This window comes from Nesoenas mayeri (genome assembly GCF_963082525.1).
Source record: "Nesoenas mayeri genome assembly, chromosome: 3".
Lineage (NCBI taxonomy): Eukaryota > Metazoa > Chordata > Aves > Columbiformes > Columbidae > Nesoenas > Nesoenas mayeri.
The window spans coordinates 17,853,393-17,880,950 of record NC_137544.1 but is presented as its reverse complement, the minus strand read 5'-3'; the positions used below and the strand labels follow the sequence as shown (position 1 = coordinate 17,880,950).

The window sequence follows — 27,558 nt, the reverse complement described above, 5'->3', positions numbered from 1 at the left end:
CCTTGGTGGGGTCATGTCAACAATTCATTGAATACCAAAGACTTCACAAACACTTCTTTGAACTCTCCATGTGATTTCTTCTGGGGCAAAAAACATATTTTGCTTCAACATCTGCCTAAACCTAGTCTAATAGTTATTAAGGTAATTTATTGCAGTTCTGGAGGTCTTGGGAAGTTCACAGATAATATGATTTAGATATAAGCAGTTTCTGCAAGTGCCAATGAAAAAAACAAACAAGCCTGTAATCATAGTTTGAGCAGCACAACTGCTGGTGTGGGGGAGCTAAGGAACCGTCTAATTTTGGGAAGGAGGTAAGCAGGATAAAGTAGACCTCCCAGCAGCCTTGCATGTGAATATACTATGCTTGAAAGGTCAGTGTCACAGTGATAAAACAATACTAGTAAATATGGTGTTCAGAGTGGATATACTACATAAGTTACCCTAGATGTTATGGGGAGTGTGTGGGTGGGTGGTTGTTCCCCTCCTGTGTGTCTGACTTGTAAATTAGCATTTTCCTTTGAGGGAGTACATTCGTTGTGTGAGATTATTTTGTTTCTGGTTAGTCATTTGAGAACTCTTCATCTGGGCCCTGGAGCATACAATAAAGATGCTCTGCATGTTCCTATGCTGTTACTGTCTTGAGGGTCATAGCATGTGTTACAGCTTCTTTTTGTAGCTTGCTTCTTGTGTTCTTATTTGCCCCAGTCGATTGTTGCTGCAACAAAGTTGTGGTCTTAGAATTTATGAGAAAAATGCAGGCTAAGAAACTCTGAGGATACCGAGAATATTCACCATTCTTTCTAAACATATCAAACTGAGGGATTTGTCATGCTCTTGGGAAGAAAAATATCTGGCTCTGTTTGAGATGCAACATCATCAGGCTGGAAAAGTGGCATAATAGGTACTTTATTCATGAAAGAGAGTTTGTGAATCTCACCTGGGTAGCTGCAGTTGTGGGGGTGTTTTAAGTGATGGGCAATCAATATTGGTGAAAGAAAGTCTGTAACTAGTGGTGGAAGTGGCAGGAATTGGGAATGAGATGTTTCGCGTGTATAATGTTGGGCAAAACTCTGTGACTGAAGAATATTTCCTGCTTGCTGTCATATTTTGTCAGTTTATTATATGTTTGTGTTTATTTTTTGGTGGGTTTTTTATTTTGTATTTTTCTTCTTCTGCTTGATATGTGCATGTTCTGTCAGGCAGGGGGTGCTTAGGCTACTGCAAGTGCTGATGCTGTCAAATTACTGATTGCTGTTTGTATTTTTTTTCCAGGCAGCAGCTGACAATGACATTTTCAGTGGCGGATATGGATCAAATATCAATATAAGGAAGTGATGGAGTGTGTTTATTTTTGTGCTATTTTTCAGACTGCTCTGCAATGACTACAGCAAGATATAGACCTACCTGGGACTTGGTACTTGACCCATTAGTGTCCTGCAAGCTCTGCCTTGGTGAATATCCCGTGGAGCAGATGACGACAATAGCACAATGCCAATGCATCTTCTGTACCCTGGTGAGTGTGTTGGTTTTGTTTTTTTTTTTTTAATTAGGCATAAAAGACAATGCACAACTTCAACTGCAGAAATCACGTATGTTTTCACAGAGTGGGTTTCACCCTGAAGTATTGACGCTGTAGTGGAAATAAATATTGTTGCTCTGTACTTGACATAAATGCTAGCAAGTAAACTCTTCCGTTTTCCTGTTTTAAAAAAAAAGTTTTTACTCAGCACTTCCATATTCTGCTGTATTGAATTACCTCCTTAGCAAGTTTATTCCTGTTTTCCCTTATCTATCAGTGACTTGGATTTGGGGATTTTCTTTTCTTGGTTGTTTTTTCTTTAGTGGATTTTTTTGTCTTTTCTGTCTGTTTTGTGCTGTGTGTTTTTTTGTTTTTGTTGGGGTTTTTTTGTTTGTTTGTTTGTTTGTTTTAGCACCAAGTTCTTCTGGCACAGAGCCATGCACACATTTGTAATGAGGAAAGTATTTAATATATTATAGATTCTTATTTCACTGTATCATGATTACAATCCTGTAACAGGTTTTCATTACCATATTGCAGAAATGGATGCCTGGAATAACAGGAATCTTGTCAGTTAAGTACAAAACACTGTTTGGTAAACATAAGTGTAGAATGTAGCACAGATTATAATCACAGTAAATGGGTATTGCTAGTTTATGAACAGAGAAAGAAATGTAGGTGTAGTTTTCCATCCCTAATGATGTTTTGGAATTAAAATGTTGGATCCTTTAACTTTGCAATGAGTGCAGCTATACCAAAAGCATTCTAGTGATGGTTCAACAGTGAAAAAGTTACGGTAGGATTGATAAAAATATAATTTCTGGGATACATAGTACTCAAATACTTTAATGCTGAGTCAGACTCTTGAGAAACTAGAGGTTCAGACATGCGACTGAGTGTTTTTTTGGTGATGTGGGTGTGTTTTTTGTTTGTTTTGTTTTTATTCAAAAGTCCTTTTCAACAAAGTTTTTTGTGGTGTGTTTTTTTAATGCTGAAGAGCAAGGGTTTTTTTTAAGTAGTCTTTTCTTTCTTTTTTCTTCATGGAAATGTTACTATTTTTTAAATAACAGATTTTTTTTCGGATGGTTATTGAAAAGATACAGGTGGTTGACAACAGAGCAGACAGCTCCTTTTTGTTGCTTACTGAAAATGGCAAAAAAGAAGCAATGCAAACAGCTCAGTTTCCAATATGTGTAATATGTTAAAAACTTCAAGTTAATTGCAACCAACTTTAATGTTGATGTTGCTTTGGAAAAGAGAAAGTGAGTCTGCAGGCAGGTAAACATATGCAGTCTGTTGCAAATGCTGTAAAAGGAGTGTTTGCTTGAGTATGCAACAGTATATAAAATAATAGGCTTCATGAGAAGCAGAATAATAGGCTTCATGAAAACTCTTCTCTACTGCACAATGAATAGTCCTGATATTTACCACTGAGTTTTCTGTGACTCTCTGTTGCCTGGATGCAGAGAATATTTCAATTTCATTTTTTCACTAATATTTAAGAGGCAGTAGAAAGGCTTGGTTACCAGATACATCTTTTTCTCTCTACCTTGTTCCTTTTGACATTTGCTGCCATCACTGAGCTTCCATTTCTTCTTGATAGAATGCGGTCACTGGCTCTTACCGCTGTTTTGAAAGATACAACCTTTTATAGGTTATTAAAAATGTAACTCGCTCGTAACCTGTTCTTAGGACCTTATCATAGAAGTAAACTTGGGGTGCTGACATTGGATTGTTGTGTAGGCCTGTTCACCTGGAATCGACAGTCCATTGTTACCACCAGTCTTAGGCAGTTTGAGCAGCTTTGTTGTGTGGAAGTGAACCAGCATACCTTGTCTGCCTCAGGATTTCTATGAGCTTTACTGCAGTGACATTTGAGTGCACTGAAAAAATTATTTACCCTAAAGTTTTCCTGTGAATTAATAGGAAATATTATTGCTGTTGCTTTCATTGATGGCGGTAGAGTAAGAAATAAGAATCCATCCCAATAATTGCAAGAGGTAATAGCTATAAACCTGTTAAAACCCAGGAATTCAGCATGACTGAAACCCAAGGCCTCCATCTCTACCTTGTGGACAACCTGCAGGTTAATAAATTGCCTAAGAAAATACTCTTGTAATGAGTCAGGCAAGACTGTTCAGCCCATTGGCAATGGTTAAGGAAGAGTGTGATGACTATGCACCCATTCTTCCCCTGTTGTTCCTCCAGTGATGAAACTTGGTGCTTCTGGAAGTTGTCATTGCAGTCCTCACTCAGTATGATATGTGTTTTGTAAACAACCAACTTAAAGTTCTTGAAAACCAACAGGAAAAAAAATATCCTTTTGACTCAGTACTTTGGATGGAGTCTGTGTACAGTAGATCTGGTACATTATACTCGGGTAAGTGGAAATACACTTAGCAAAATATGTAACCATCTCAATTTTGTTCTGGCTTCTTATTTTTGTGTAAAGGATCTGAGGTAACTGATGGCTTCTGCAGTGATATGAGCAAAAAAGCAAAAAGTATGTCCATTACAAGTGTGATAACTATTTTTGCTGCAGCTCCTGCTCCTGGCTCTGGCCCTTGTGTCTAAGTCACAGCAAGCTGAGGCAGTGTATGTATCACAAAGAGATCTTTCAAGTGCAGGGCTGCTGGCATGTAGGCAGAATTTAGATCAACGTGCAGATTTCTCAATCCTGTAATATTTCTGTCTGCAAGTCTTCACTCTTTATAACCATAGAAGTGCTGTGGTAAAGATCTTGTGTGTCGGGAAGAGACAATCCTTCACAACAACACAACATTGCTATTCAGCAAGATAGAATGGGGACACTGTTGCCTTTTGCTCTCTGGCAGAGCTGTGCATGGATTGAATAGAGCAGGCTGCCACTCCTCAGCTGATAAGGCATAGATGCTGCAATTTCCCGTCATATTATTTTGCCAGTTATGGCTGTTAGTACAATACTCCATTATGGTTTTTATCGTTATGATCATTAATGCGCATACAATGCTGCGAGCTCTCTGAAGTTTTGTATATTTCATCCATTAGGAATGTATCCATTGTTGGATTGCTTGAGGTACAGAGGAACAAAAGCCTCGAGAGTAGAAAGGAAAACAAGCTATCTGGTCTTGGCTTTTTGTTTGATTGTTTTTCCGAGTATTGTCAAGGGGCAAAATAATATCTCTTTCCTTCTGGAATCATGTCAGCAACAGGACCAGTCTTAAGTGTGCTTTTGAAATTTTGAACCAAAATGCTTAGTTGTCTTTTTCTTAAATCACTTTTTCTTGCTTAAGTAGCACACAGTAGATAACCAGTAGCAGTATATTTCAAGATAGTCACTTGGCAGTTACTTGCCCCAGGAGGAGTAATTGATTTTGCATGTTTTCTTCAGAAAGCTTTCCTTATGGACACTTAACCTCCTTATGGAAGGAAAGGGAGAGTAAAGCAAACAGAGCATCACTTTTTTCTTTTGTTTAATTTTGGTTTGTATTAATTACTGCACCAAAATTTATCAGTTATTAGTTAGCCTTTGCTTTTTTTGGGGTGATGGGAAATAGGGAGGCAGCAATTTGAGGCCAGATCCTGCCTGAAATTCCAACCATTTTATAACCTATGATTAAATTCTTACGTGTCTTAAAGGATAGGATGTTCCCTTAATGTATTACTGTGATGGGTTGACCCTGGCTGGATGCCAGGTGCCCACCAAAGCTGTTCTATCACTCCCCCTCCTCAAATGGATGGGGAAAGAAGATAGAACAAAAGGCTCACCCACTACCATCACAGGAAAAACAGACTCTACTTGGGGAAAATTCATTTAATTTATTACCAATTAAATGACAGTAGGACAATGAGAAATAAAAACTAAATCTTAAAACACCTTCCCACCATGCCTCCCTTCTTCCCAGGCTCAACTTCACTCCCAAATTATCTACCTCCTCCCCACCAGCAGCTCAGGATGGGAATGGAGGTTACAATTGGTCCATCACGTGTTATCTCTGCTGCTCCTTCCTCCTCAGGGGAGGACTCCTCTCACTCTTCCCCTGCTCCAGTATGGAGTCCCTCCCACAAGAGACAGTCCTCCATGAACTTCTCCAGCATGGGTCCTTCACATGGGCTGCAGTTCTTCATGAACTGCTCCAGTGTGGGTTCCTTCCATGGGGTGCAGTCCTTCAGGAACAGACTGCTCCAGTGTAGGTCCCACACACAGCTACAATTCCTGACAGCAAACCTGCTCCAGCCTGGGCTCCTCTCTCCATGGGGCCACAGGTCCCAGAAGCCTGCTCCACTGTGAGCTTCCAATGGGGTCACAGCCTGCTTCAGGCATCCACCTGCACCATGAGCAGCAGGTGGATCTCTGCTCCACCGTGGACTTCCATGGGCTGCAGTGGGACATCCAGCCTCTGCACCATGGGCTGAGGGGAATCTCTGCTCTGGCAACTGGAGCAGCTCCTGCCCCTCAGTCTTCACTGATCTTGGTGTCTGCAGACTCGTGTCTCACATATTCTCCCCCCTCTTTCTGGCTGCAATTGCTGTTGTGCAGCAACTTTATCCCCTTCTTAACCATGTTATCCCAGAGGCACTACCACTGTCACTGATGAGCTCAGCCTTGGCCAGCAGAGGTTCCATCTTGGAGCCATCTGGCATTGGCTCTGTCAGACATGGGAGAAGCTTCTAACAGCTTCTCACAGAAGCCACCCCTGTAGTCCCACCAGCTACCAAACCTTGCCACACAAACCCAATGCAGTTACCAATTGTATATGTAGTAAAGTTACAACAGCTTTTGTTAAAGTTGATATTCTTGCATGGAAGTCCATCAGTTAGTTGCTGACATTTGTTGTGATTCAGGATTACATGTGTATGTCTGTACATATGACTTACATATGTAAAACATACACATAAAGTGTCAAATAACATGTCACAAGTACAGTGATGCCACTGCTCTTACTCAAGACAGGCTAAGCTCCTCTTGGCTTCATGTTAGATTGTTCAGTTCTCTCCAAGATTTTTTGCAGTGGTCATCATTCTGGTACTGGAGGATTCGTTGCTTACCTTTCTCAAATTTAAAAAGAAAGTCAGTTAAGTAAGCAGTCCACACATGCAAATATCTAGAAGAAGCCTGAGAGAGAACTTGTCTTTGATGGAAAAAATTATTTTGATTGCTAATCTGCAATCCACCTTGTTACTGATGGAAGGAAAGAGTGCTATTCAGATATGTGAGAGGTCCTACCATCAAAAAGAAAATAACAAAACTGATGTTAAGATCTACCTTCTGCTGCTTGTTTGTGATTTCTTGTTAGTCAGCCCTGAACATGTAGATCAGCTTTGTGGTGTTTGAAACTGACACTGCTATGCCAATTTTTTATCTGTTTAGTAAATGCATCCGCTTCTCCTTCCCCCAGGGCAAGGCAGACACCAAGAGCAGTGTGTGAGCAGGTGGGCTTGGCTGCCTTCCCTATCCCACATGCTTTGTCCCTGTTTGCTTTGGGACATCTGCCTTAGCAGGGCAGCACTGCGCAGAGGCCAGGTTGTCCCCCACCTTTACTAAGAAGAGATGCCCTGCTTGCTTTGAAATGGGAGGATGGGGAAAACCTAATGGCATGTGAGGTTTTATAGAGCTCTGAGTACTTCTTAGCAGCTCTTACGTTTTCCTGTTTCCCACCAGCTGCTGGGAAAGCTTAGAGCTTGCTGCTTTTGCTCCCATCCCCCAAACCTTAGCAGAGAACTTATACCGATCTTGATATGTGCTGTGTCAGTAGGGGCTTCACGGTTAGAGGTCACTTTCTGTTTGTACAGCAATTCACATGGCTGAGTTCTGACTTGTCTTGTACATGCTGTGATGACAAAAATCTCTGATTAAATCATAAACTCACTTATTTACAGAGTAATTAATGTACAGCTGTGAACTGCAGAACCCTGAGTGAAAACTAAGCTGGATCCAGAGCCTTCAGCTCTTGCCTCTCCTGTGTGGTGTTAGTAAATTAGATTAACATTATCTGTCTTTATCTGGGTGTTGGGAAAACGAGTTCATTTTTGTTTGCATAATGTTTTGCATGTGAAAGTGAAAACTCCTTTGTTTGCTGCAGGTGTATTGTCCTCCCACTCAGAAATAGTCATTCAGTTCTGAAATAGAATGAACTTTTCTCAAACAACCATATAAGGAAATACTGAATTTTTGTTGTTGTTTTTGCCTCCTGAATATTTGAGCTTCATCCTGCATATGTTGGCATTTGAAAACAAATTTCTTTTCATAAAGTTTACTCAGCATACTTCTACCAATCGCAGCCTTGAATAAATGAGAACAAGCAGCTTATGCAAGATAAAAGGGTTAAAAACCCAGTGTGAAAAAGATGTGTACATTTACTCAAGCTATTTATTCTAAGATATGCACAAACCATGAGATATTATCCTTTTCTTATTTGGCCATTTTCTGCTGACTCTTTACTGATGTGAAAGATTTCCCTGAAGAAAAAGTGTTCGTTTTCTATATATTTTACAGGACACACTTTTATATAAACAAACAATCCTCTGTTTCAAATGTTAAGTAGCTGTAAGTCTTCATTTCCTTCCTTCTTCCTAATAAGACATTCAGCTGGAAACAGGCACTTGTTTTTCAGGTTAATTTAGTTTGTGTTGCTTGGTCCTACTTGTGATTTCCCCAGCCATTGATTGCTGTGTAGCAAAGGATATTTGCCTTATTCTAATATTTCTCAAGATCAAGAAGTCATCAGGGCTCCTCTTTCAGGGATAGCTCTCACTGAAAATAGCTTGAGTCCCTGATTTTTTCTTGCTTCACCTTCATTCGTTGACCGATGAGCTGATGCTGGCAGATCCCTGTCCTCAAACTGGCACAGTTATGCTGCTGCAGAGGTTTTGGAGGCTGCACCCAAGAAGAGGGGTGCTACACCTCGTCCCTAATGTGAATATCTTCTCTGCAAGTTGTTTGCATCCATTAAGTGTGTATCAGTGCCTGGTGTGGTATTTGGACATATTGTCAGAAGTGTTCGGAGAGAGCTAAAGCCAAAGCAGCAAAATCTGCACTGGTGGCCACAGCCTCAATCAGCAGCTGTCTTTGCACAAACTACAGTGGCATCTGCAATGGGCCAATCTGTGCTTCTGGCAGGCTGCTGGCTATTTCCCATCCTGAGATTCTACCAGTTGATGGGAGCACAAGGACTTTTTGGACACAAGCAATTTGTACAGTTTAGGAAGGATGCTCAGGTGGTTTGTCCTGAGAGATGGAAGCACTGGGGCTGCATTTATTTTCCCCAGCCAAGATACTATTTGGCCATCATCCACAAGCAAGATGATGTGACTGACAAGATGGGCTGTAGCAGGGTGTAGCAGCTGGTGCAGTCTTTAAAAAATGACAGTGTGGGGGGAGGAAAAGGCATTTACCCTTGGCAATTTTGAACAAAAAAGCATCTTTAAAAAGAGGCCAAGTGTTGGGCAGGTGGAGGCAGGAAACCTGTCATACAGAGCTTTTTCAAATTGCTTGTCAGTTTGGAGAAAACATTTATTACCTGTGACATTACCCCTGTCTGATCATAGTCAAGGTCCCTTTCCCAGTGCGTGCCTTCTTGTTCACAGCATCGGAAGCCAAATTTGGGCACTAGATATTTCACCATTGCAGAGCTCTGGAGTGCCTTACAGGTGCTTGTCTTAAACTGAGTGGAGGTTTTGTATGCCTGTGTAACATTTTTGTCTCAGCAACAAAATAAAGGATATAAAGAGCAAATGTGTAAGAATGTTCTGCATTACCGCTTTCAAATCATGCACTTGAAGTACTGCACGTCAAGATAAATGACTGCTTCCTTCCGTGATTTATTCTTAAGGATGATGAATCAGCTGCAGGGTTAATAACAATTGGAATTTTGACAGAGGAGATTTCTTTGAAAGTAGATTATTGTCTCTGACAAAATGTGTATAGAAGTGGAAATGACCTATTTTAGGTCAAAGTAGAATCACAAACATTAAACATCTGTCTAATGTACATCTGTCTCTCAAATCTAAGTGGGTTTGAGTTTGAATATAACTTTTGTTCTTGGATTTGGTCAGTATAGCTGACAGTATATCTAATAAAGGTAAAAAAGGATCTCTCCCACAATCATGTGTATGCCTCAAACAGATCTTTGTGATTAAGTATGTGTAGATATTTTCTAGTAAGTCACTTGTTAACCCAGTAGTATTAGGATGATACTAAAAAGACAGATCGTAGATCTGCAGTAGAGAATTATGCACAGTACAAGAGTATTTCAGAGTTGAGCCTGTGATTAAATAAGTCTAGATTTGAGCAGGATTATAACTACTACTTTACACAAAAAGACCACATAGCAGGTTTGAAAGAAGCTTAAAAGCTCTCCAAGAAACCTACCACCTTTTTTTTTTTTTTTTCCCCATGTTTTCTTGTATTCCCTAAGTGTACCATGGAAATTTGGCAGCAAGTAATTTTCTTTCTCTATGAAACACTGAGCTTAAAAGTGCATTTGTCTTACCACCAGATGAACATTCCTGTTGCTTTTAGAATGAGCCACAAAAATATTAAGAAAAGTAGTATATAACAGTTATATATGGCTACAGGAATTCCCACTCTTCAGAAAAAGACAAGACTGTGACTCAAACCTTATTCTATTGTTCTTCCCTTCTCTCCAGAGAACAGCCCAGCTGCAGGCTGCTTATTTTAGGGGATTTATTCCTCTTGAGATTATCTTTGTCTGAATATCCCTACCGATGGCAAGGGAGTTGGAACTACATGACCTTTAAGGTCCCTTCCAACCCAAACCATTCTGTGATGCTACGGTAAGTAGAAGGTCTTTTTGGAAAGTGACATTTTCTTCAGGGAAGAGTGCTTTAGTCCAGAGTCAATTCGCTGTTTGGACTAAAGGAAAGGGAACCATTTTTCCAAGAGTATTAGCCTTCACCTAAGATATGGACACCTGAATTCATTTCTTTGGTATATTTTGCAGCAAGACACATTCACTCACTCATGCAGGATTGTACACTGCATCATATTTACTATTCTGATCCAAAGCTAAAAATGTGCATTACATCACATCACCTGAAATACTTACAGACAATGCGTCGACCAACATAAATACCTATCCAGCAGACTGACTGCAGAATTAGCATAGTGGAATTACCACAGAGCAGTGGCATAACCTCAGTATTACACTGTCTTCTGGCAAGAAAAGGTATCACCTTCTCAGTATTCATTTGTGACTAATGTAATGAAAAATACCTGGGATGTGGAACAAAAAGATGTTACAAAATACTATCAGAAGTAGTTTTTGCATTATATTTCCTCATATTTCTTATTCACCTGTGTAATCTCATCACATGAATGTTGGGCTTTGGCTTCATATCCTTTCAGCACAAAAACTGCCCAAACCGTAGATTTGTAGCTACAAAGCACTGCTAAATAAGTGCTTCTCACTCAATATCTTCAATATCTTTTCATGTTCTTCATGTTTTCTCAAAATGTGAGGCCAAAAGAGATCATTACATTCATCTGGTCTGATGTCAAGTCTAATGTAGACCATAAAATACCAACCATGTTTCCCAATTCTTTGTGTGGTTCAGTGCAAGTTTATATAGATATCTGTATATGTATATATATTTTGAGAATTTCATCTAATTCTGATTTGCAGATGACATAGAATTTGTTAGACTTCAGCAATTTAGTCTACATATTAATAATCACGTTACTTGGAAACATTTTTCTTGTTCAGTTTCAGCTTTCTTCCCATTATTATTTTCTATTTCCCCTGTTTGCATTGAAACCTAAGTAAAATAATTTTAGAAACAGATTTTTTCTGTTAAAAAAGACTGCCTTGTTCAAAAAGCCCGTCAGCCTTTACTTTTGTACATGTAAAACTTTTAGTGGTTGTCTGCCCAAGGTGAAGGGTTATTTTTCTGGTTAATATTTGTGCAAAATAGCATCTCGCTTTGTCTGTCTTTACTTTAATATTCACCTTTACCAAATGCATGGTAAAATATTCATTCCTTTTCTTTTTGAGAAATTGATAAAGGTGAGTTTTGTTTTCTTATGTGTGTTTTTTTTTTCCCTTTCTGTTTTATCAGTTGGTGTTTGGGTTCTTTTTAAAATATTTTACCAACACCAATAATTTTCGTGAAGTACACATTTCATTTCAGGATGGCTGTGGCCTCATGCCAGCACTAAAACATATTTAAAGTTTTAAGAAATAAACCAAATGATACGGTGATGGTATTTCTGGCTCTGCAATTCTGTCATGCTTTTTTGGCCTTTCCAAATCCATTGACTTATTTATAGAATTTCCCATATGACTTGGCACTTGCATATGCAGCATTAGAATAGTCAGAAATCTGCATTTTGACAAAATCCACCTAGTAACTGTTAAGAAAATAATACAGGATAATATTTTTGCCTGTCTAACTCTCAAATAAAAGGTTACATCTTGAAGAGCCATTCCTTGTCTCCTGCAATAGTAGCAGTAACATTTTCTTAATAGTAAATTTATTGTAACTTTTCAAAAAGGTAACGCTCACCTATTTTAAAAAACGAAGATATTCACCAAAAATACCTTCAAGCGTTTTTAATTATGTGCATTGTGTATTGTAAAATTACTTTAGGCATCAAATCAACACCTTCTTCCTGTCGAAGTAAATGGTAGATAAATGCTGCCCCAGATGGAAACAATGAAAGTCATATTCCTTCTTGTGAATAATGATGGCTTTAGTTTGGTTTTGGGTGTCAACATAAACAAGTCAAAGCACCATAATCAGAAATAGACATAATTGTTGCTTGAATTATCCTAAAAAAATCCTAAAAGCCAAATGTTTCAATTCTTTGTATTGAAATTTTGTTGTGGTCTGTGCAAGTTTGTTAGAGTTAGATGCTGCAGTGTAAATTTATGTGTTATGGTTTGGAAATTAGGCAAAAAGTAAGCATTTTGATTCTCCTAGAGTATTTTAATCTCTGTAACATTAAACAAAACGATGTGCAACATCTACCTTTCTGTGTGGCGCAATCCTTGATGTACAAAGGTTAGAACCAGAACTCATAGAGCTCTAAATGTTAGGTTGTGCTTGGCAGCCTTACAAAGGAAGTAGTTCCTTTATTAGCCATCTATCTATAAGGCTGAGGCAAAAAAAAAATAAAATGTGTGGTAAAACCACTTCTGAGTTGTTCTCTCAGTTGATCCTTGTGAGAGAGTGGATCTGGGCCAAAACTCCTCACTTCTGCCTTTCGTCATGGGGACAGCAGACGACAGTAGGATTCTCAGATAACCAGTTGAAAGAAAAAGTCATCCAGACACCAGAAAGAACAGCAGTGATGTGCAGGAGGAGGGCAGAGCAGGGACACACAAGGAATGCGCATAAACAGGGAAAAACGTAGGTGTGATGCTCGGGGGAGCTGACTGGTCTCTTCTGACTGATCTTACATGATACATCTTGACCTGCAGTTTATATAACCTTATATCAAGTTTTAAGTATAGTTTTTATATATGTATGTTTTATATATATAGTTCATATGGTCTATACATAGTTTATATATAACACATATGTTGTGCAGTGCTTTGCTTTCCTTTATCTACAGGAAATTACAGAAGTTATATGGCAGTTTTCATGGGGTTCCTTGACTAACATTCATATATGGTAGTATATTAGCATCTCCTTTTATTTTAAAAATATATTAAGTTGTAAAGTGAATGTGAAGGTATAGATCTGTATAGTTAAGGCACCCAAACAGCCTTAATAGTGTCCTAGAATGCCAGCCTGTACTAATTGTTCTTTTCCTCCCTGTAGTCATTTGGTACGCTGGGAATATGTGTGTTGGACAGAAATCTGAGCTATTACAATTACCCATTTACTTGTTGCAACTGGAATGTAAAACAGAGTAACTTGCCCAGTGACTGTTATAAACTGACATGTTATAGTTCTGAATTGGGAAAGGAGAAGGAGCACACACATGGTTTGTTACTGTAGCTTGACTAACAGCTAAAAACTCACCCACTTGGTCCTCTGTTCTTGCTGGTGAGGCAGATCTTCATTATTTGAGGTGAAGATTGTCAGAATACAGAAATGAAGTACAAAAATCAAAGGAAAGAAAAGGAAACATTTCCTCTTATGACCTGCTTAATTCAATAAAGAGTTACTTTTTGTGGAATGCCAAGTCTTTCCCAGGCTTTATCCTATAGGACTGTATACATAAGCAGAAACGTACAGAATAACCACCATCCACTTTTGATAGGTTTAGATTATCTCCAAGTGTGACTTAATTATATAGTGTTTAGTTATTTAATTATGGAAATACAATGAGGTTTTGTTCTGGTTTGGTTTTGTTTTTGATTGTTTGTTTTGTATTTTTTGTGGTTTTGTTTGTTTGTTTTGGTGGTTGTTGTTTGTTTTTTAAAGAAAGTAACAAGTGGAATTTAGCAAAAGTATTGCTTCAAATAAAGCTATAAATAAAGCTAATAAAGCGTTGACACACGACCATTAAAGGAAGAATCAAGATGCTCCTCAGCATATTGGGTTTATAAGGGTCAGTGTACAACAAGTCAGATGTCTTGTGAACTTATTCCAGCCTCAGCCCTTAGATACCTAATTTCAGCTTCTGTTTTCTCTGAGAAAAATCAGTGCAATACAATTAATTTTTAAGGTTTTTTTGGATGATTTACACTCTGACATTTTTCATTCATCCTGTACAATGCTTATTGCCATAACGAAAAGGCTATGAAGGTATTTTCTTCCAGCAGGGGATCAACTACAAGCTGCATAGAAAATGAGCAACATTTTATCTATTTCTATTTTTTTTTTCTATTTTTTATCTAGTTTCGTAGCTGTTTTGTAATTAATTTTTCATAGAATATAACTGAGCACCTAAACCTACTATGTTGTTCTGCTTACATGCTGGTGCATTTCTAGTACTGTAGCCACTTTAAAGTTTTCTGACTGAAGTGACATGTCTTGTGTCCACTCTCAAGAGAAGCCACAGCTACCCCGTACTTCAAATTCTCTTACAATCACTTTAGATTACTCCTTCTCCACTTGAGAAATCTCTAGAGTGGGGAAGTCCTGAGTGGACAGGGTGTTTTATCCTCTGACTAGTTTACAGTGATATTTCATGGGCTCAAGACAACATTTTGTATTCCCAGAAGGTATAGGATAAGAAGGGAACTTTGGGCTGGTTTCGAGGAGGTAGGGGTCGGTGCCACACTGGGGGAAAGGGAAGGCTTTTGACACTGCTTGTGGCAGGGATGAACTGTATCATTCCTTGGAGGATGTGAGGAAAGGGAAGCAGATCAAATACGCTTTGGCAATAGTCCCGAACAGGTTGAAGAAGAGGATTAACCACATTAATGATTAATGATTGCAAAGCTCATTCAGCTTGAAAAGTACTTTCTGTAAGTGCTAAGTGCTGGCATTAAAAATGTATGCATTTTCATTTTAATCCACACATGGCGTCTGCAGATGGAGGGGAAAGAGAAGAGCCAGCAGTGTCATTATGGCAACACTAATACCTCAGTACAGCTGAAATCACAGCTTGCCATGGCATGCAAGCTAGAACCTCACTATTGCAGAGCTCAGCCTGCTGTAGTTGCTGCTAGTGGTTCTCTTGAACTGCTCCACCACACTCTGCAGAGTTCTAAGCGAAGGTTTGGAAACTTTCTGCAAGTCAAACATCTGCTATGTGAGGAGTTGTCTTTGTTGAATTCCTACTGACAAAGAGGAAGACGTAAACCATAATCTATCATGTGGATTTTCTACACATGTAAAACTTTTAAAGATATAAGTTATCCAGTTTCTGTTTTTCTTTTCCAAAAAATAAACCTGTTGTCTCTTGAGTAGGAGATGCAAGAAAGGGGACTCTGACAGAAACAATTTGTTGTGCTATCAAGGTGGTGGCAGGTTGTCACCAGAACAGCTGTGTACCAGGGCAGCAGAAATTATGTGGGCAGGAAGTGAAGTTTTTGCTGCAATCAAACTGTGAGAGGTAAAATCTAGAATAAAATGTTAATATAGGTGACAGGGTCTCTGAAAGGAGCTGAATAGACATACTGACAAGCAGAACAGAAAGAGAACAGGCTGAATAAGTAGAGTCGAAGTCTGGACCTTGGCAGCTACATGCCACATACAAAGGGTTAGGCTGGAAATGTGCTTGTTTATGGACCTGTTTGATGGTGTGGTTGGAAGGAAGAAGCGGCTTTGTGCTCTGCCCTGCATCTAGGCGTGCTGGACTCGACGAGGCTGATGCAGCCCTTTGCCTTCCCAGGCTGATGGTGAGTTGGTGGTTACAGACCTTCTGCAAGTTCTGTCTAGAAATGGTACTTGAAGTCCCCATTTTGCCAGCTTGCTGCAAAAGTGCCTAGTCCTTCTCACCTCCCACCCAGCTGTATGCTGAGCTTGTTTTCTGTCTTCACTCTGCTTTTGGTCTAACCTCACTTTTTATTCACATAGCTGGTAACAGAGAGTTAGGGACCTACTTTCTGTAATTGTCTCCAGTTTGCCACTGCCAGCTGAGCTCCCAAGCAAGGTGAGAACTCCACAGGGTGACCCATCTGCTGGAAAGCAGACCCTCCTTTGCTCTTTCTGGGTCATGTCAGGCTGGTAGAAGTTGCATGGTATCTGCAGGGTGAAGGATATCTCTCTATCACTCCCCATGCCTCCTCAGCAAACACCTATGAGTAGCTCTCACCTTGATGTGGGGAGGTGGAGAAGGGTGTTTGCTCTTCAAGAATAACAAGGTTTGATCTTAATTTGCCGTTAGTCTAAAATACCCGTCTGTCTTCTCTGTTGACAGCCGTGCTGTGCTACTGTGTTAGATGCTGCATTTTCAGTTATGACTTGGGCAAAATGCTGTGGTTGCTAGGGGAGAAAAGTATTAGTATTACCATTATTTATTATTCGGTCCCCATGGAAACTATAGCTCTTCTGGGAGTCCTAATTTTCACATTTTTTCTTTCTATGGAAAAGATATAACTTTAACCATGAAGTTCAAATAGTTATTTTCTAAAAATAGAAGGCAAGATATACCACTCCCTTTTGCTTCCTGGTATGCTTGACAGATGTCTGTCTATGGGTAGTTACTGCTTACTAAGCTGTGTTGTGGTTTCCAGTCACGTAAAGATTTTTGGAGTGTGGTTAATCTAATTTTATCTTGGTGGTGGTTTATTATTTTTTTTCCTCTCCTAGCTTCATTTAATTTGTCTTTTCCCCCATTATTGTTACTTTTAAATTTGTTGCTTATTTTAAAATGAAGAAGAATTACTTGATGGGGAAATGAACTTGCTCTTTTCTATTTAAAGATACAACCGTGGCAAAAGCTATGAACATGGCCCGTGGTTCTAAAAGGAACACAGTAGTGTCTGTTTTTTCAACAGAGTTTGAGTTCTTCAGATTTTCAGAGGAAATCTGTTAAAATACTTAGTGATTTATTCTTGGTGGAATAGTTAACTCAAGTCTTTTGCTCTCTTACAGTGCCTAAAGCAGTATGTGGAACTTTTGATCAAAGAAGGTCTAGAAACTGCAATCAGCTGCCCTGATGCTGCCTGTCCAAAGCGAGGTCATCTGCAAGAAAATGAGGTACACTTCAATTGCAAAGATTTTTTTTTTCTTCTTTGCAGGATGTGTAAATGTGTCTTGCTCTATGTTACAGCTGCCACTGTTGCCAACATATGTTTTTAATAATTCTCTAAAGGTCAAATATTTTGTCTCAGTTTGTTAAAAATGCCTTAGATTATTGCTGTTCCTAACTGGAAATTTGTCTTTTCCTTCCTTCAACAGATTGAGTGCATGGTTGCGTCAGAAATCATGCAAAGGTATAAGAAGCTACAGTTTGAAAGAGGTAACACATGTAGTGCTACCCATTGCAAGTCAGTGTAAATGATATCACCCTAGAGCAATCCCATAAATCAGAATCTGGCTCTGCACATGTTCACGCAGTAGCATTGTGCTTTAATTGTTTGGTTATCATAACCCTCAGTCCCCCCCAAAAAAACAAACAAACCAAGAAAAAATACCCCCACACCACCATTGTTTCTGTTCTTGTCTGCATGATTCCCAGCATTACAACATTCTGGGAATGAGCTAAGGAAATAAAATTACTGCGTATTATATTGCTCTATAAGTAAGGGAGGGAATGACTGCTATGTAGAGCTTTGCTGTTTGAGTCAACTACCAGTATTCTAGGGGCTGGTGAGATAGACTGACCCCTTTTATGAAGCCACCATTGTCTCTTGCAGTGGCATCTGGTGCAGAATTATTAGGCAGTTCTGTATGTAATGATAGCATGAACCTTGTTAATTTTTATCAGGACAGAGACACACTAAGTGCCTATGGGGATATGGAGCTGTGTACCACAGAGAACTTAGTGTAAGATTTTGCTGAGGGCAGGACCCAGCCTAAAAACCTCTGAAGTCATTGGTAGGCTTTTATTCCCTTCAGTGGCTTTGAAACATGAAATGCTTACCAGTAAGCAGCCTGCAAAAAAAGGATGAAACTGTATAACAGTCTTATGCTCTTGTTTATCATGTGGTTACATTAGGGCAGACACCGACTTGAAATAGAGTCCTACTGGGCAAAGCACTGTAAAAATACTTTCTGATGGATTATGCCTGTGTGTAGTATATGCTGTATGTATCTTCAAGTACAACTGAAGAAAAATACATCTCATTCTCAAAAACAGTGAATGAAAGTAAGCAATTAATTCAAATGCTGGAAACTCATTTTAGTTTGGTGCCTGTTTGCAAAGCAGGCCAGATTTATGTCTAAGTGGGTAGCAAAAATTAAAAGGCTTCTTTTGAAAATGCATGTCTTCAAATGCCCTGCCAAGCAACCTCAGTTTGAAAACATTATTCTGGAAGGCCAGTCTTATAATTGAATTTTGTTCTTTTATGCCCATTTTTTACAGAAGTGCTTTTGGATCCCTGTCGGACTTGGTGTCCATCCTCTACTTGCCAGGCAGTTTGCCAGCTCCAGGAATCAAGCCCACAGGACCCCCAGCTCGTCCAGTGCAAAGCCTGTGACATTGAGTTCTGCTCTGCTTGCAAATCTAATTGGCATCCAGGTCAAGGCTGTCAGGAGAGCATGCCAATCTCCTTTCTTCCAGGAGAAGTAAGGTAAAAGATTGCAAAATCAAGTATTTAGAAGCAAAACACTCAGATCTTTGAACAAACTGGATTATTAATAATAAAGAGACATTTTCCTGATATTTTCTTTTTTAAAGCTCTTTCCTTCATTTAGTCATTCCTGTTCTTTTAATGCTATATTCCAGAATTGGATTGGCCTTGGTAACCTCACTCCTTGCTGCCATTCCTGGCAAAGCCTCTGTCAGCTGCCTTTTTGCCCCAGTGGGAAAAATAGGACATGCAGGTAGCCCATGAGCTTCCCTTCAGACGTCATCTTGTTGCTGCTGTTCTGGACAGTGTGAGGGTTGGTTACATTATACCAGAGAGTATTTTAGGATACTCTGATACCAGAGAGTGTTTTAGGATACTCTGCCAGTCATCCAAACTGCTGCACATTAGGCAGATAAGGATCTTAAGTTATGTTTCAAGCTGTTACCAGTGGCATGCTGCAGCCAGTGAATACGAAAGACCACTGTGCCTGTGTTCCACTTAATGTTTGGGCTTTTTCAAAGATTGTGTAACAGTTCAAGGTACGTTAAAGCCATGGCCAGCCTTGGACGTAGCTATTCACAGCTAGACTTCCTTCAGGCTTTGGTGTAACAAATCTCTAGTTAGGATGCTGTCATAGAATCATTTAGGCTGGAAAAAAACCCTTAAGATCATTGAGTCCAACCATTAACCTAAGACCACTAAGTTCACCACTAAACCATGTCCCTAAGCACCACACCTATACATCTTTTAAGCACCTCCAGGGATTATGACTGAACCACTTCCCCGGGCAGCCTGTTCCAAAGCCTGACAACCCTTTCCATGAAAAAAAGTTTCCTAATATCCAATCTAAACCTTCCCTGGCGCAACTTGAGGCCATTTTCACTTGCTAGTTGAGAAAAGAGACAGACACTCACCTCACTGTGACCTCCTTTCAGGTGGTTGAAGAGTGGGATAAGGTCTCCCCTCAGCCTCCTTTTCTCCAGACTAAATCCCAGTTCCTTCATCCACTTCTCATAAGGCTTGTGCTCCAGACCTTTCACCTCCGTCATTGCTCTTCTTTGGACAGACTCCAGCACCCTGATGTCTTTCTTGTAGTAAGGGACCAAAAACTGAACACAGTATTTGAGGTGTGGCCTCATCAGTGCCAAGTACAAGGCTGATCACTGCCCTATTGCTGCTGGCTACACTGTATCTGATACAAGCTAGGATGCTGTTGACCTTTTTGGCCACCTGGGCACACTGCTGGCTTATATTCAGCCGGCTGTCAATCAACACCTGCAGCTCCTTTTCCTCCAAGCAGCTTTCCAGCCACTCTTCCCCGAGCCTGTAGCACTGCCTGGGGTTGTTGTGACCCAAGTGCAGAACCAAGCACTCTACTTTGTTGAACCTCATACAACTAGCCTCAGCCCAACGATCCAGCTGGTCCAGATCCCTCTGTAGAGCCTTCCTACCCTCCAGCAGACCAGCATTCCCACCAAGCTGGGTGTCATTTGCAAACTTACTGAGGGTGCACTCGATCCCCTCATCCAGATCATTGATAAAGAGATTAAACAGAACTGGCCCCAATACTGAGACCTGGGAAGCACCACTCCTGACCGGCCGCCAACTGGATTTGACTCCATTCCCACAACTCTTTGGGTCCAGCCGTGCAGACAGCTCCTTACCCAGCAAAGAGTATGAGCAAGCCATGAGCAGCCCGTTTCTCCAGGAGAATGCTGTGGGAAACGGTGTCAAAGGCTTTACAAAAGTCTAGGTAGACAATATCCACAGTCTCTCCCTCATCCATTATGCAGGTTACCTTTTCATAGAAGGAGATCAGGTTGGTCAAGCAGGACCTGCCTTTCATGAACCCATGCTGACTGGGCCTGATCACCTAGTTGTCCTGTATGTGCCATGTAATGCCACTCAAGATGATCTGCTCCGTAACCTGCCCCACAGTCACACTGACAGACCTGTAGTTCCCCAGATCCTCCTTCTGGCCCTTCTTGTAGATGAGCATCACATTTGCCAAATTCCAGTCAACTGGGACCTCCCCCATTACCCAGGACTGAAGACAAATGATGGAAAGTGGCTTGGTGAGCAGCTCTGCCAGCTCCCTTGGTACCCTTGGGTGGATCCGGTATGGCCACATAGAACTGTATGTGTCTAAGTGTTGTAGCAGGTCATTAATCATTTCCCTTTGGATTATGGGGGCATCATTCTGCTCCTCATCCCTGTTTTCCAGCTCAGGATCTGGACACCCTGAGAACAACTGGTCTTACTGTTAAAGACTGAGGCAAAGAAAAGGCATTAAGTACCTCAGCTTTTTCCTCATCCCTTTTCATGTTTCCCCTCACATCCAATAAAAGATGGAGATTATCCATAGTTCTCCTTTTGTTGTTAATATATTTATAGGAGTGAGCTGTTGGACAAATATTGTAACTTTTGCAACCTCTTTTTGTGTGTACCTGACCAGAATTGAACCTCACTAAAATTCATGGCAAGGTAAAAAACTGAATCTGTTTTCCTTAGTATTTTGGTTGCTTTTAGTTTTTGTTTCATGCTTCAGTTTTTATTTCATTGAGGTTTGTTTTTTCATTATTTTGGAGCATAATGTGCCAGTAACAGTTTGTGCTACCATGTTTTTGGATTTTTTTAATACAGTTTAGGGATTCAAAGCATATTTCTGTAATATGGTTGCCACCAGTGTGATAATGAGTGTGTGTTCTTTTATCTTGCCCATTGGGCAAATCAGTCCATCAATCAAGGGCCAGTCCTGTTTTCCAGCAAACAGTTTATTCCCCATCAGTCATTCTTGCATCTCCCACTTGCAGTGGCTGCAGGAATTGTGATTTGTTAAGATAAGTTTTACTTGTTGATCTGCATAAAGCGTGCACATGGTAGAAAGCTACTCAAGGGACAAAAATGTTCTTTGAGTGTTTCCACATTCTTCTGTATTGCGCCCACTATATGAGAGAACATGCTACGGTTTTGCACCGTGATGCAAGACAAGAAGGGGGAGTGCTGACCCTAACTCATGAGCCATGACTGGTTGGGGCAGTGTTTAGAGGTGAAGAGATCAGCTCTGGAAGGAATGGCATGCCCAAATAACTTCATGGTTCCTGATTTGGAGGGAAATTCCTGGAAAGATACTCAAGAATGGCAGCAAAAAGTGCCATAGTCAAAAGGAATGTAATGTGAGCTTTTTGTGCCACGTTGTTCAGCTGTGGACTAGCTGTTGCGTATTTGATATATTTCAGGAGAAAAATGTATGATCTCTGTTACTATCACTAGATAACAAAAACAGCTGGTAAAGTATGTTGTAAAGAAAATACCTTGATTCTTAGGTAGACACTGTAGTCATTAAACATTTTTTTCTAGAGATATGTTTGAAAAATAGAGTACAGCCAAAATACCTAAGTAACAAAACTCAGTTGAATACCTGGATGTTTACTAATTTATCTTTTTTTTTTTTTTTTAGCACAGTTCTTAGATGTTTTCTTCTTCGTGGCTCCACATGTTATTAATTCCTCACTTTCTTCCACAGTTCAGTTTTTAAAATGGAAGAAGATGATGCTCCAATCAAACGCTGTCCGAAGTGTAAAGTTTACATTGAACGAGATGAAGGCTGTGCCCAAATGATGTGTAAGAACTGCAAACATGCTTTTTGCTGGTACTGTCTGGAATCTCTTGATGTGAGTACATGCCATGCACTCTGGTTCTCAGAAGCTTTGAAGTTCATTGCTTTACTATCCAGCTCTCTCATTAATCAGTTAAATAGGAGCTCACTATTCTGCCCAGCTTGGTAGACTGTAACCCACCAGAGCTGATGCTGGTGCTTTGATAGGATTTGTATGCTCTCTTTTACTTGTCTGACCTTTGTGATCTTAGGATTTTGTCTATGTATTTGAGTCAAGAAATAATCATTATAAAGTAAAATTTTATGAAAACATTGTTTGCAATATTTACATGCTAACTAACATGGGTTTTGAGGTTTTTTTTCCTTTTTTTTTAATAATACTTCATTTAGTACTGACTTTTCGATGTTCTTCTTCTTGAAGGAGTTACAGGACAAATATAGCAGTGTTCTCAGTCTGTGGAAGTTTATCAAACAAATTTTAGATTTGGTGTGTCACCGTGCGGTAGTCTAGCAGTCAGATTTGTTTACCATTAATTGTATTCTGTGGGACAAAAAATAGATCTGACATATGAAAGAGAATACAATGTTCTCCTAACACCAGGAATTTGTCACTCTATAAGTTGCTGCTGTCATATGTTTATGTTTTTATAAAATCAACCTGTTATCATGGCCAGGGATCAGAGTATTTACAATATACAACATCTGTTTTCCATGTCATCTGTTTTATTTTATAGCATCATTAACAATAGCAAAGGAAATGTTTTAGGTTCCTGATAACTACTCTGACCATTCAAATCCCGTGGTTGTCCTATTTGAATGCTTTACTAACAGTTGTCAAGTCACAGGCTTCTCACATGCTCAGTTAAAAGCAGTGCTCCCTTGGTACTAGCCCTGCTCTCTTGGCCAGTTTGCAAAAGGATATCAGGACAGTTAGGGAAATAATTTCTCGGAAATCTATATTGTCCTTTTATTCTTCAGCTAGTAAAAGGAAGCAACTTGGGGAAGTCTGCAGAACAAGTATTCATTTTCCTTTGTTCTTTCTGTATGTGTAAAACATATGCACTGAGCAGCTTATCTTCTTGGAGCCTCTCGCTAAACTCCATACCAGCATTTAAATATGAAACTTGAGAGCCTTAGGGAGAAGAATTCATTATAGATCTGTAACACTTGCTAAGCAAACCTGTTTGTGAAGGTGCTTAACTGTAAACACTTTGGAAAGGTTGGAACTGGCCACATCCACTTTACTAAGCTTTTATCTTCCTGTACAAATTCTGGTTACAAGTTCTCAGGAAACAGTATTTTGTAACTTGAAGAACACTTTGTACTTCTGTTTATTACCTACCTCTTCATTTAATATTTTGTAGGATGATTTTCTCCTTATACATTATGACAAAGGACCTTGTCGAAACAAGCTGGGACACTCCAGAGCATCTGTTATCTGGCACAGAACACAGGTAAAACTCAGATCTTTAAAAGCTCTATACAGGTCTCCTGTTATCATAGTACCTTCCTTTGCCTTACTCATTTTAATACCTGAGGGTAAAATTCTGTGCCAAATGATAACTGATTCTCATAACAGATTTAAAGAGGGCAGTAGCTTGGAGGAGGAAGAGTTAGTTCTCCCAGAGAGGACACTCTTTGTCAGAAAGCCACTGAGAGCTATTGGACTGGATGATCTTTGAGGTCCCTTCCAATCCCTAACATTCTGTGATTCTGTGATTTGCAGAGCTACTTTAGTGCCAATCCAGATATGTTCTCAGTAAACCTGGAGGACAAACTGGGTTGCCACCATCCAAACTATTAATAGGGAAGCTCCTCCTACAACTGGAAGGGAATTAGTTCAGTACGCTCAGTGGCTGTGGACTCCAGTTGACTCATATATGTAGGTTGGATGGAAGTTAACTTAGTGAGCTAATCAGTAGTTTCAAACACAGATTCAAATTGACAAAGAGTGTGGTAGCCTCTTGTAGTCTAGATCCAGTCTTCCTGGACCTAGCCTGAGTGCTAGTAATGGAACAGCTCTGTGCACTACTTCGATGCATACAAAATAAATGCCAGTATGTGACTTGGTCCAATCTACTGCATTTACAGTCACTTCAGAGATACAGGGCCATCTGGCTGTCTGAGTCATCCCTTCCTAAATTAACTGTGTGCCAGTAAATATCTACCTTAGCTTGAGATGAAGTGTTTTTTGTGAAATACAGATTTCTTCCATTTGAGCATAAACCCAAAGTCTAGAGAATAAACTCCAAGTCTAGAGAATAAACCACTAGTCTGGACAAATGGCTAAACTGAAACAGAAGGAGAAGGATCACACTGCTCTCCCTCCACATGCACTCCTGAGTGCCTGAGCCATAGGCTGGGTTTTGCTTGGGTTACCCAATGGTATCTTAGGAAGTTTGTGGGTACATGAGCTTTCTTAATATACCTGTAATATGAGGTGATTCATCTGATACTTGAAACCTGTTCTTAGCCACAGCAGTTAGTGCAAATATGTTTGATGAACAGTATGTTTGTTCTGGTCGTTGCTGGGAAAGAAAGTGATAAATCACCAATCAGGATATAATTCTGCTAAACCCACTAAAGCCAAATCAACATTGCAATTGTTTCCTTATGTTAAGTTCCTTTCAATATTTATCTAAGGCAAATTGAGGTAAGCCTTTGATTTGTTGTGTGTGGATTTTAAAAAATATTTGTTTTGGCCAGAGGGAATGGCTTGATGCTGAGAGAGAGGCAACTTCTTCAGAAGCAACAGAACCAAGCAGAAAATGAGTAATAGCAGGCAGTTTTATTAAAAAAAAAAAAAAAACAACAAACATACGAAAGGCATCAAAAAACCTACACAAACAACAACAACAAAGTAAGTTAATGAATTATTTGTGGCATATTGAACCTGAAAGGAGGGTTTAAATTGATATCTCATACAAATTACCAGTAGTCAGTTTGGTCCACTGAACTGCAGACTTCCAGCTTGGCTCCTTCTGACCAGTGCACTGTTAGCCTGGGTTGCAAAGAGCTGGGCAAGTGCATGTTGTCTCTGAAGAGCAATACGGCTATAGTTGCAGCTCACAGTTTTTAAAGGAGATAGGAATTTAGGTCAGTACCTCAAAAAATAAAAAAAAAGTAGTGAAACGTGCACACATCTAGATCTGAAAAAGGAATCGCCCTTGGCAAGGAATAAAATTGTTAGGGCAAGGAGGTTTGAGCTCCTTTTCCCTGGAGGGCCAGAATCCAGGATTGGGGACTGCGGGGCCGCAAGAGCAGCCGCGGGCGGCGAGTCCTGTTCCACAGCGCCACCTACTGCACCCCGCCCGAACACCCTGCACACTGCGGCTGGGAAAGTACGGACGTCATAATCACAACGAGAAATTGTCCGTGGCTGACAAAAGTACTGGTGAATCATCTCATCTATACCATGGCTAATTAAATATTTGCCTGTTAATTGAAGCCGTATATCTAACCCTGGCTAGGAGAATTCTTTAGTGAGTACTGCACTCTAATTTGATTTTGCCTTCCGTTGTGAGGTTTTGCTAGCAAATTAGCATTCCACTCCTGCCTTCATTATTCAAAATTATTCACCGACACTCGTATGTGAATACATCTAAATTATTTTCGCAAATAATCTGCAGGCGTATTGTTGCAGCATTACTCTTACAGTTGCCTGTGGCAAATGGGAAACTTCCTCAGGCAATGAACTTCAAGTTGATTTTTTTTTTTTATAATTTTCCAAATTTAAACTCTGTAGAAACTAATAAAATTTGGCACACTGACAGGATGGGTAGGTCTCTGGTCCTCTGCCCATGCTGGGAAGAAGTTGATCAATAAATGTAACTGAAAAAAATGCTTTTAGATAAGAGTTATATTGTGTCCCCTGAAGAACAAGATGAGCTCAGGTCTGACTCCAAAAAGCTATTTGGCATATGCAACATCCTTCAGCAGTCCACAGTATTTGTAATCTCTGGCTGAGATTGCCAAGCTTGTGTTCCTACTGATGGGAAGTTTGTGGGAGTCATAGAATCATTTTGATGGGAGTCTTCCCGTATTCTTTGTGAACACCACCAAAACTTTGATTTTTTTTTTGGAGATTTCTCCAGCAAAAAGGGGAGCATCTGAAAGGAGGAGTCTCTAACTCTTGTCCTCTTGATATTTAATATTTAGGCTTGATCAAGAAAAAAGTCTCTAGTCAGTTGCCACTTTAGTTATTTGAGATACAGCAAAACTCAAAAAAGCAAATATCCACCTGTATCGCTTTGAGGGAACTGAGTTATGTGGCAAGGCAGGGTTCTGACTGGAGCAATGGAACATGGAACGTGCGATCTCCAATCTCACTCACATTTGCTGATCACAGGACCTGACTGTAGCCTACACCTGGGGAGAAGTCCTGGCTCTGGCAAGGTCAATGACATCTGCTGAGATGCTTTTGAAGGACATTGATGATCCATTGGTGGCAGCAGAATCTAGACAATTGTTATCGCTAATGCAGTGCTATTCCTTTCTCTTCCAGGTGGTAGGAATTTTTGCAGGATTTGGTCTTCTACTTTTGGTGGCCTCTCCTTTCCTTCTGCTTGCTACACCTTTTGTTCTGTGCTGCAAGTGCAAATGTAATAAAGGAGATGATGACCCTCTACCTACCTAGACTTGATTGGACTCGTCACAACATGTGTTTTGATTTTATCATTGTTGTTGATGTTTCCCTCTTGCACTTACTTTGCTGTAGCCTTACTTGCCCTGTTCTGCTTTTCACTGACATGCAGTCTTGGTTCCAGGAACTGTTGTTACTACCATTGCATAGATCAATTGATAATAGACAAGGAAGGTAACAGAAGGCAAGTTTGGTGCTAAAGGGAGACCATGGATTCAGATAGCTATCTGAAATGAAGAGGTGATATTGTTAAAAATAATGCAAAAAGTTTCCGATGCCCTGCTGGTGGACAGGGAACTGTGCTGAATGACATCAGCAAAACAAGCTAAAAATGCATACAATTCTGAACTTTCTGCGTATCCGTTTGCTTCAAAATTTGGTGTCTTATTTCTGTGTATATTTCAGTTGCCTGTCATTTAAATCAGATAGTCAATTTAGTGTGACTTTATTGTGTTTATTACACATCTGTTTTTGTTAAAGCCATCACAGTGTCCTTTTCAGTACTGATTTTACCAAGTATAGCAAAATCAATAAGGTGCATATAGGCCATCCTATGCCTTTCTTGAAATTTGGGGAGGGTTAGAAGGACAAAGTTGGTCCTCTTGCCTTCTAGGACTTTTTTGAAGTCTTATAAGAAATTTGTTTGAAAGCTACATTTTAAAAATGCATTGATGAAGCTGTAAGATTGAGTGGTGACACAAAC

The 27,558-nt window shown here is 39.9% G+C and overlaps 1 protein-coding gene across 1 annotated transcript; it reads left to right on the top strand.

Moving 5' to 3' along the window:
• Window positions 1–887: 887 nt before the first annotated feature.
• RNF144A (ring finger protein 144A) lies at window positions 888–26,849 on the top strand (the record flags this gene model as incomplete). The annotated part of the gene is made up of 7 exons (XM_080342305.1): window positions 888–1,513; window positions 16,955–17,059; window positions 17,261–17,321; window positions 18,387–18,594; window positions 22,121–22,268; window positions 23,578–23,667; window positions 26,718–26,849. The coding sequence occupies exons 1-7, from the start codon at window positions 1,379–1,381 to the stop codon at window positions 26,847–26,849; spliced, it is 879 nt and encodes a 292-aa protein (XP_080198431.1). The 5' UTR covers window positions 888–1,378.
• Window positions 26,850–27,558: the final 709 nt, after the last annotated feature.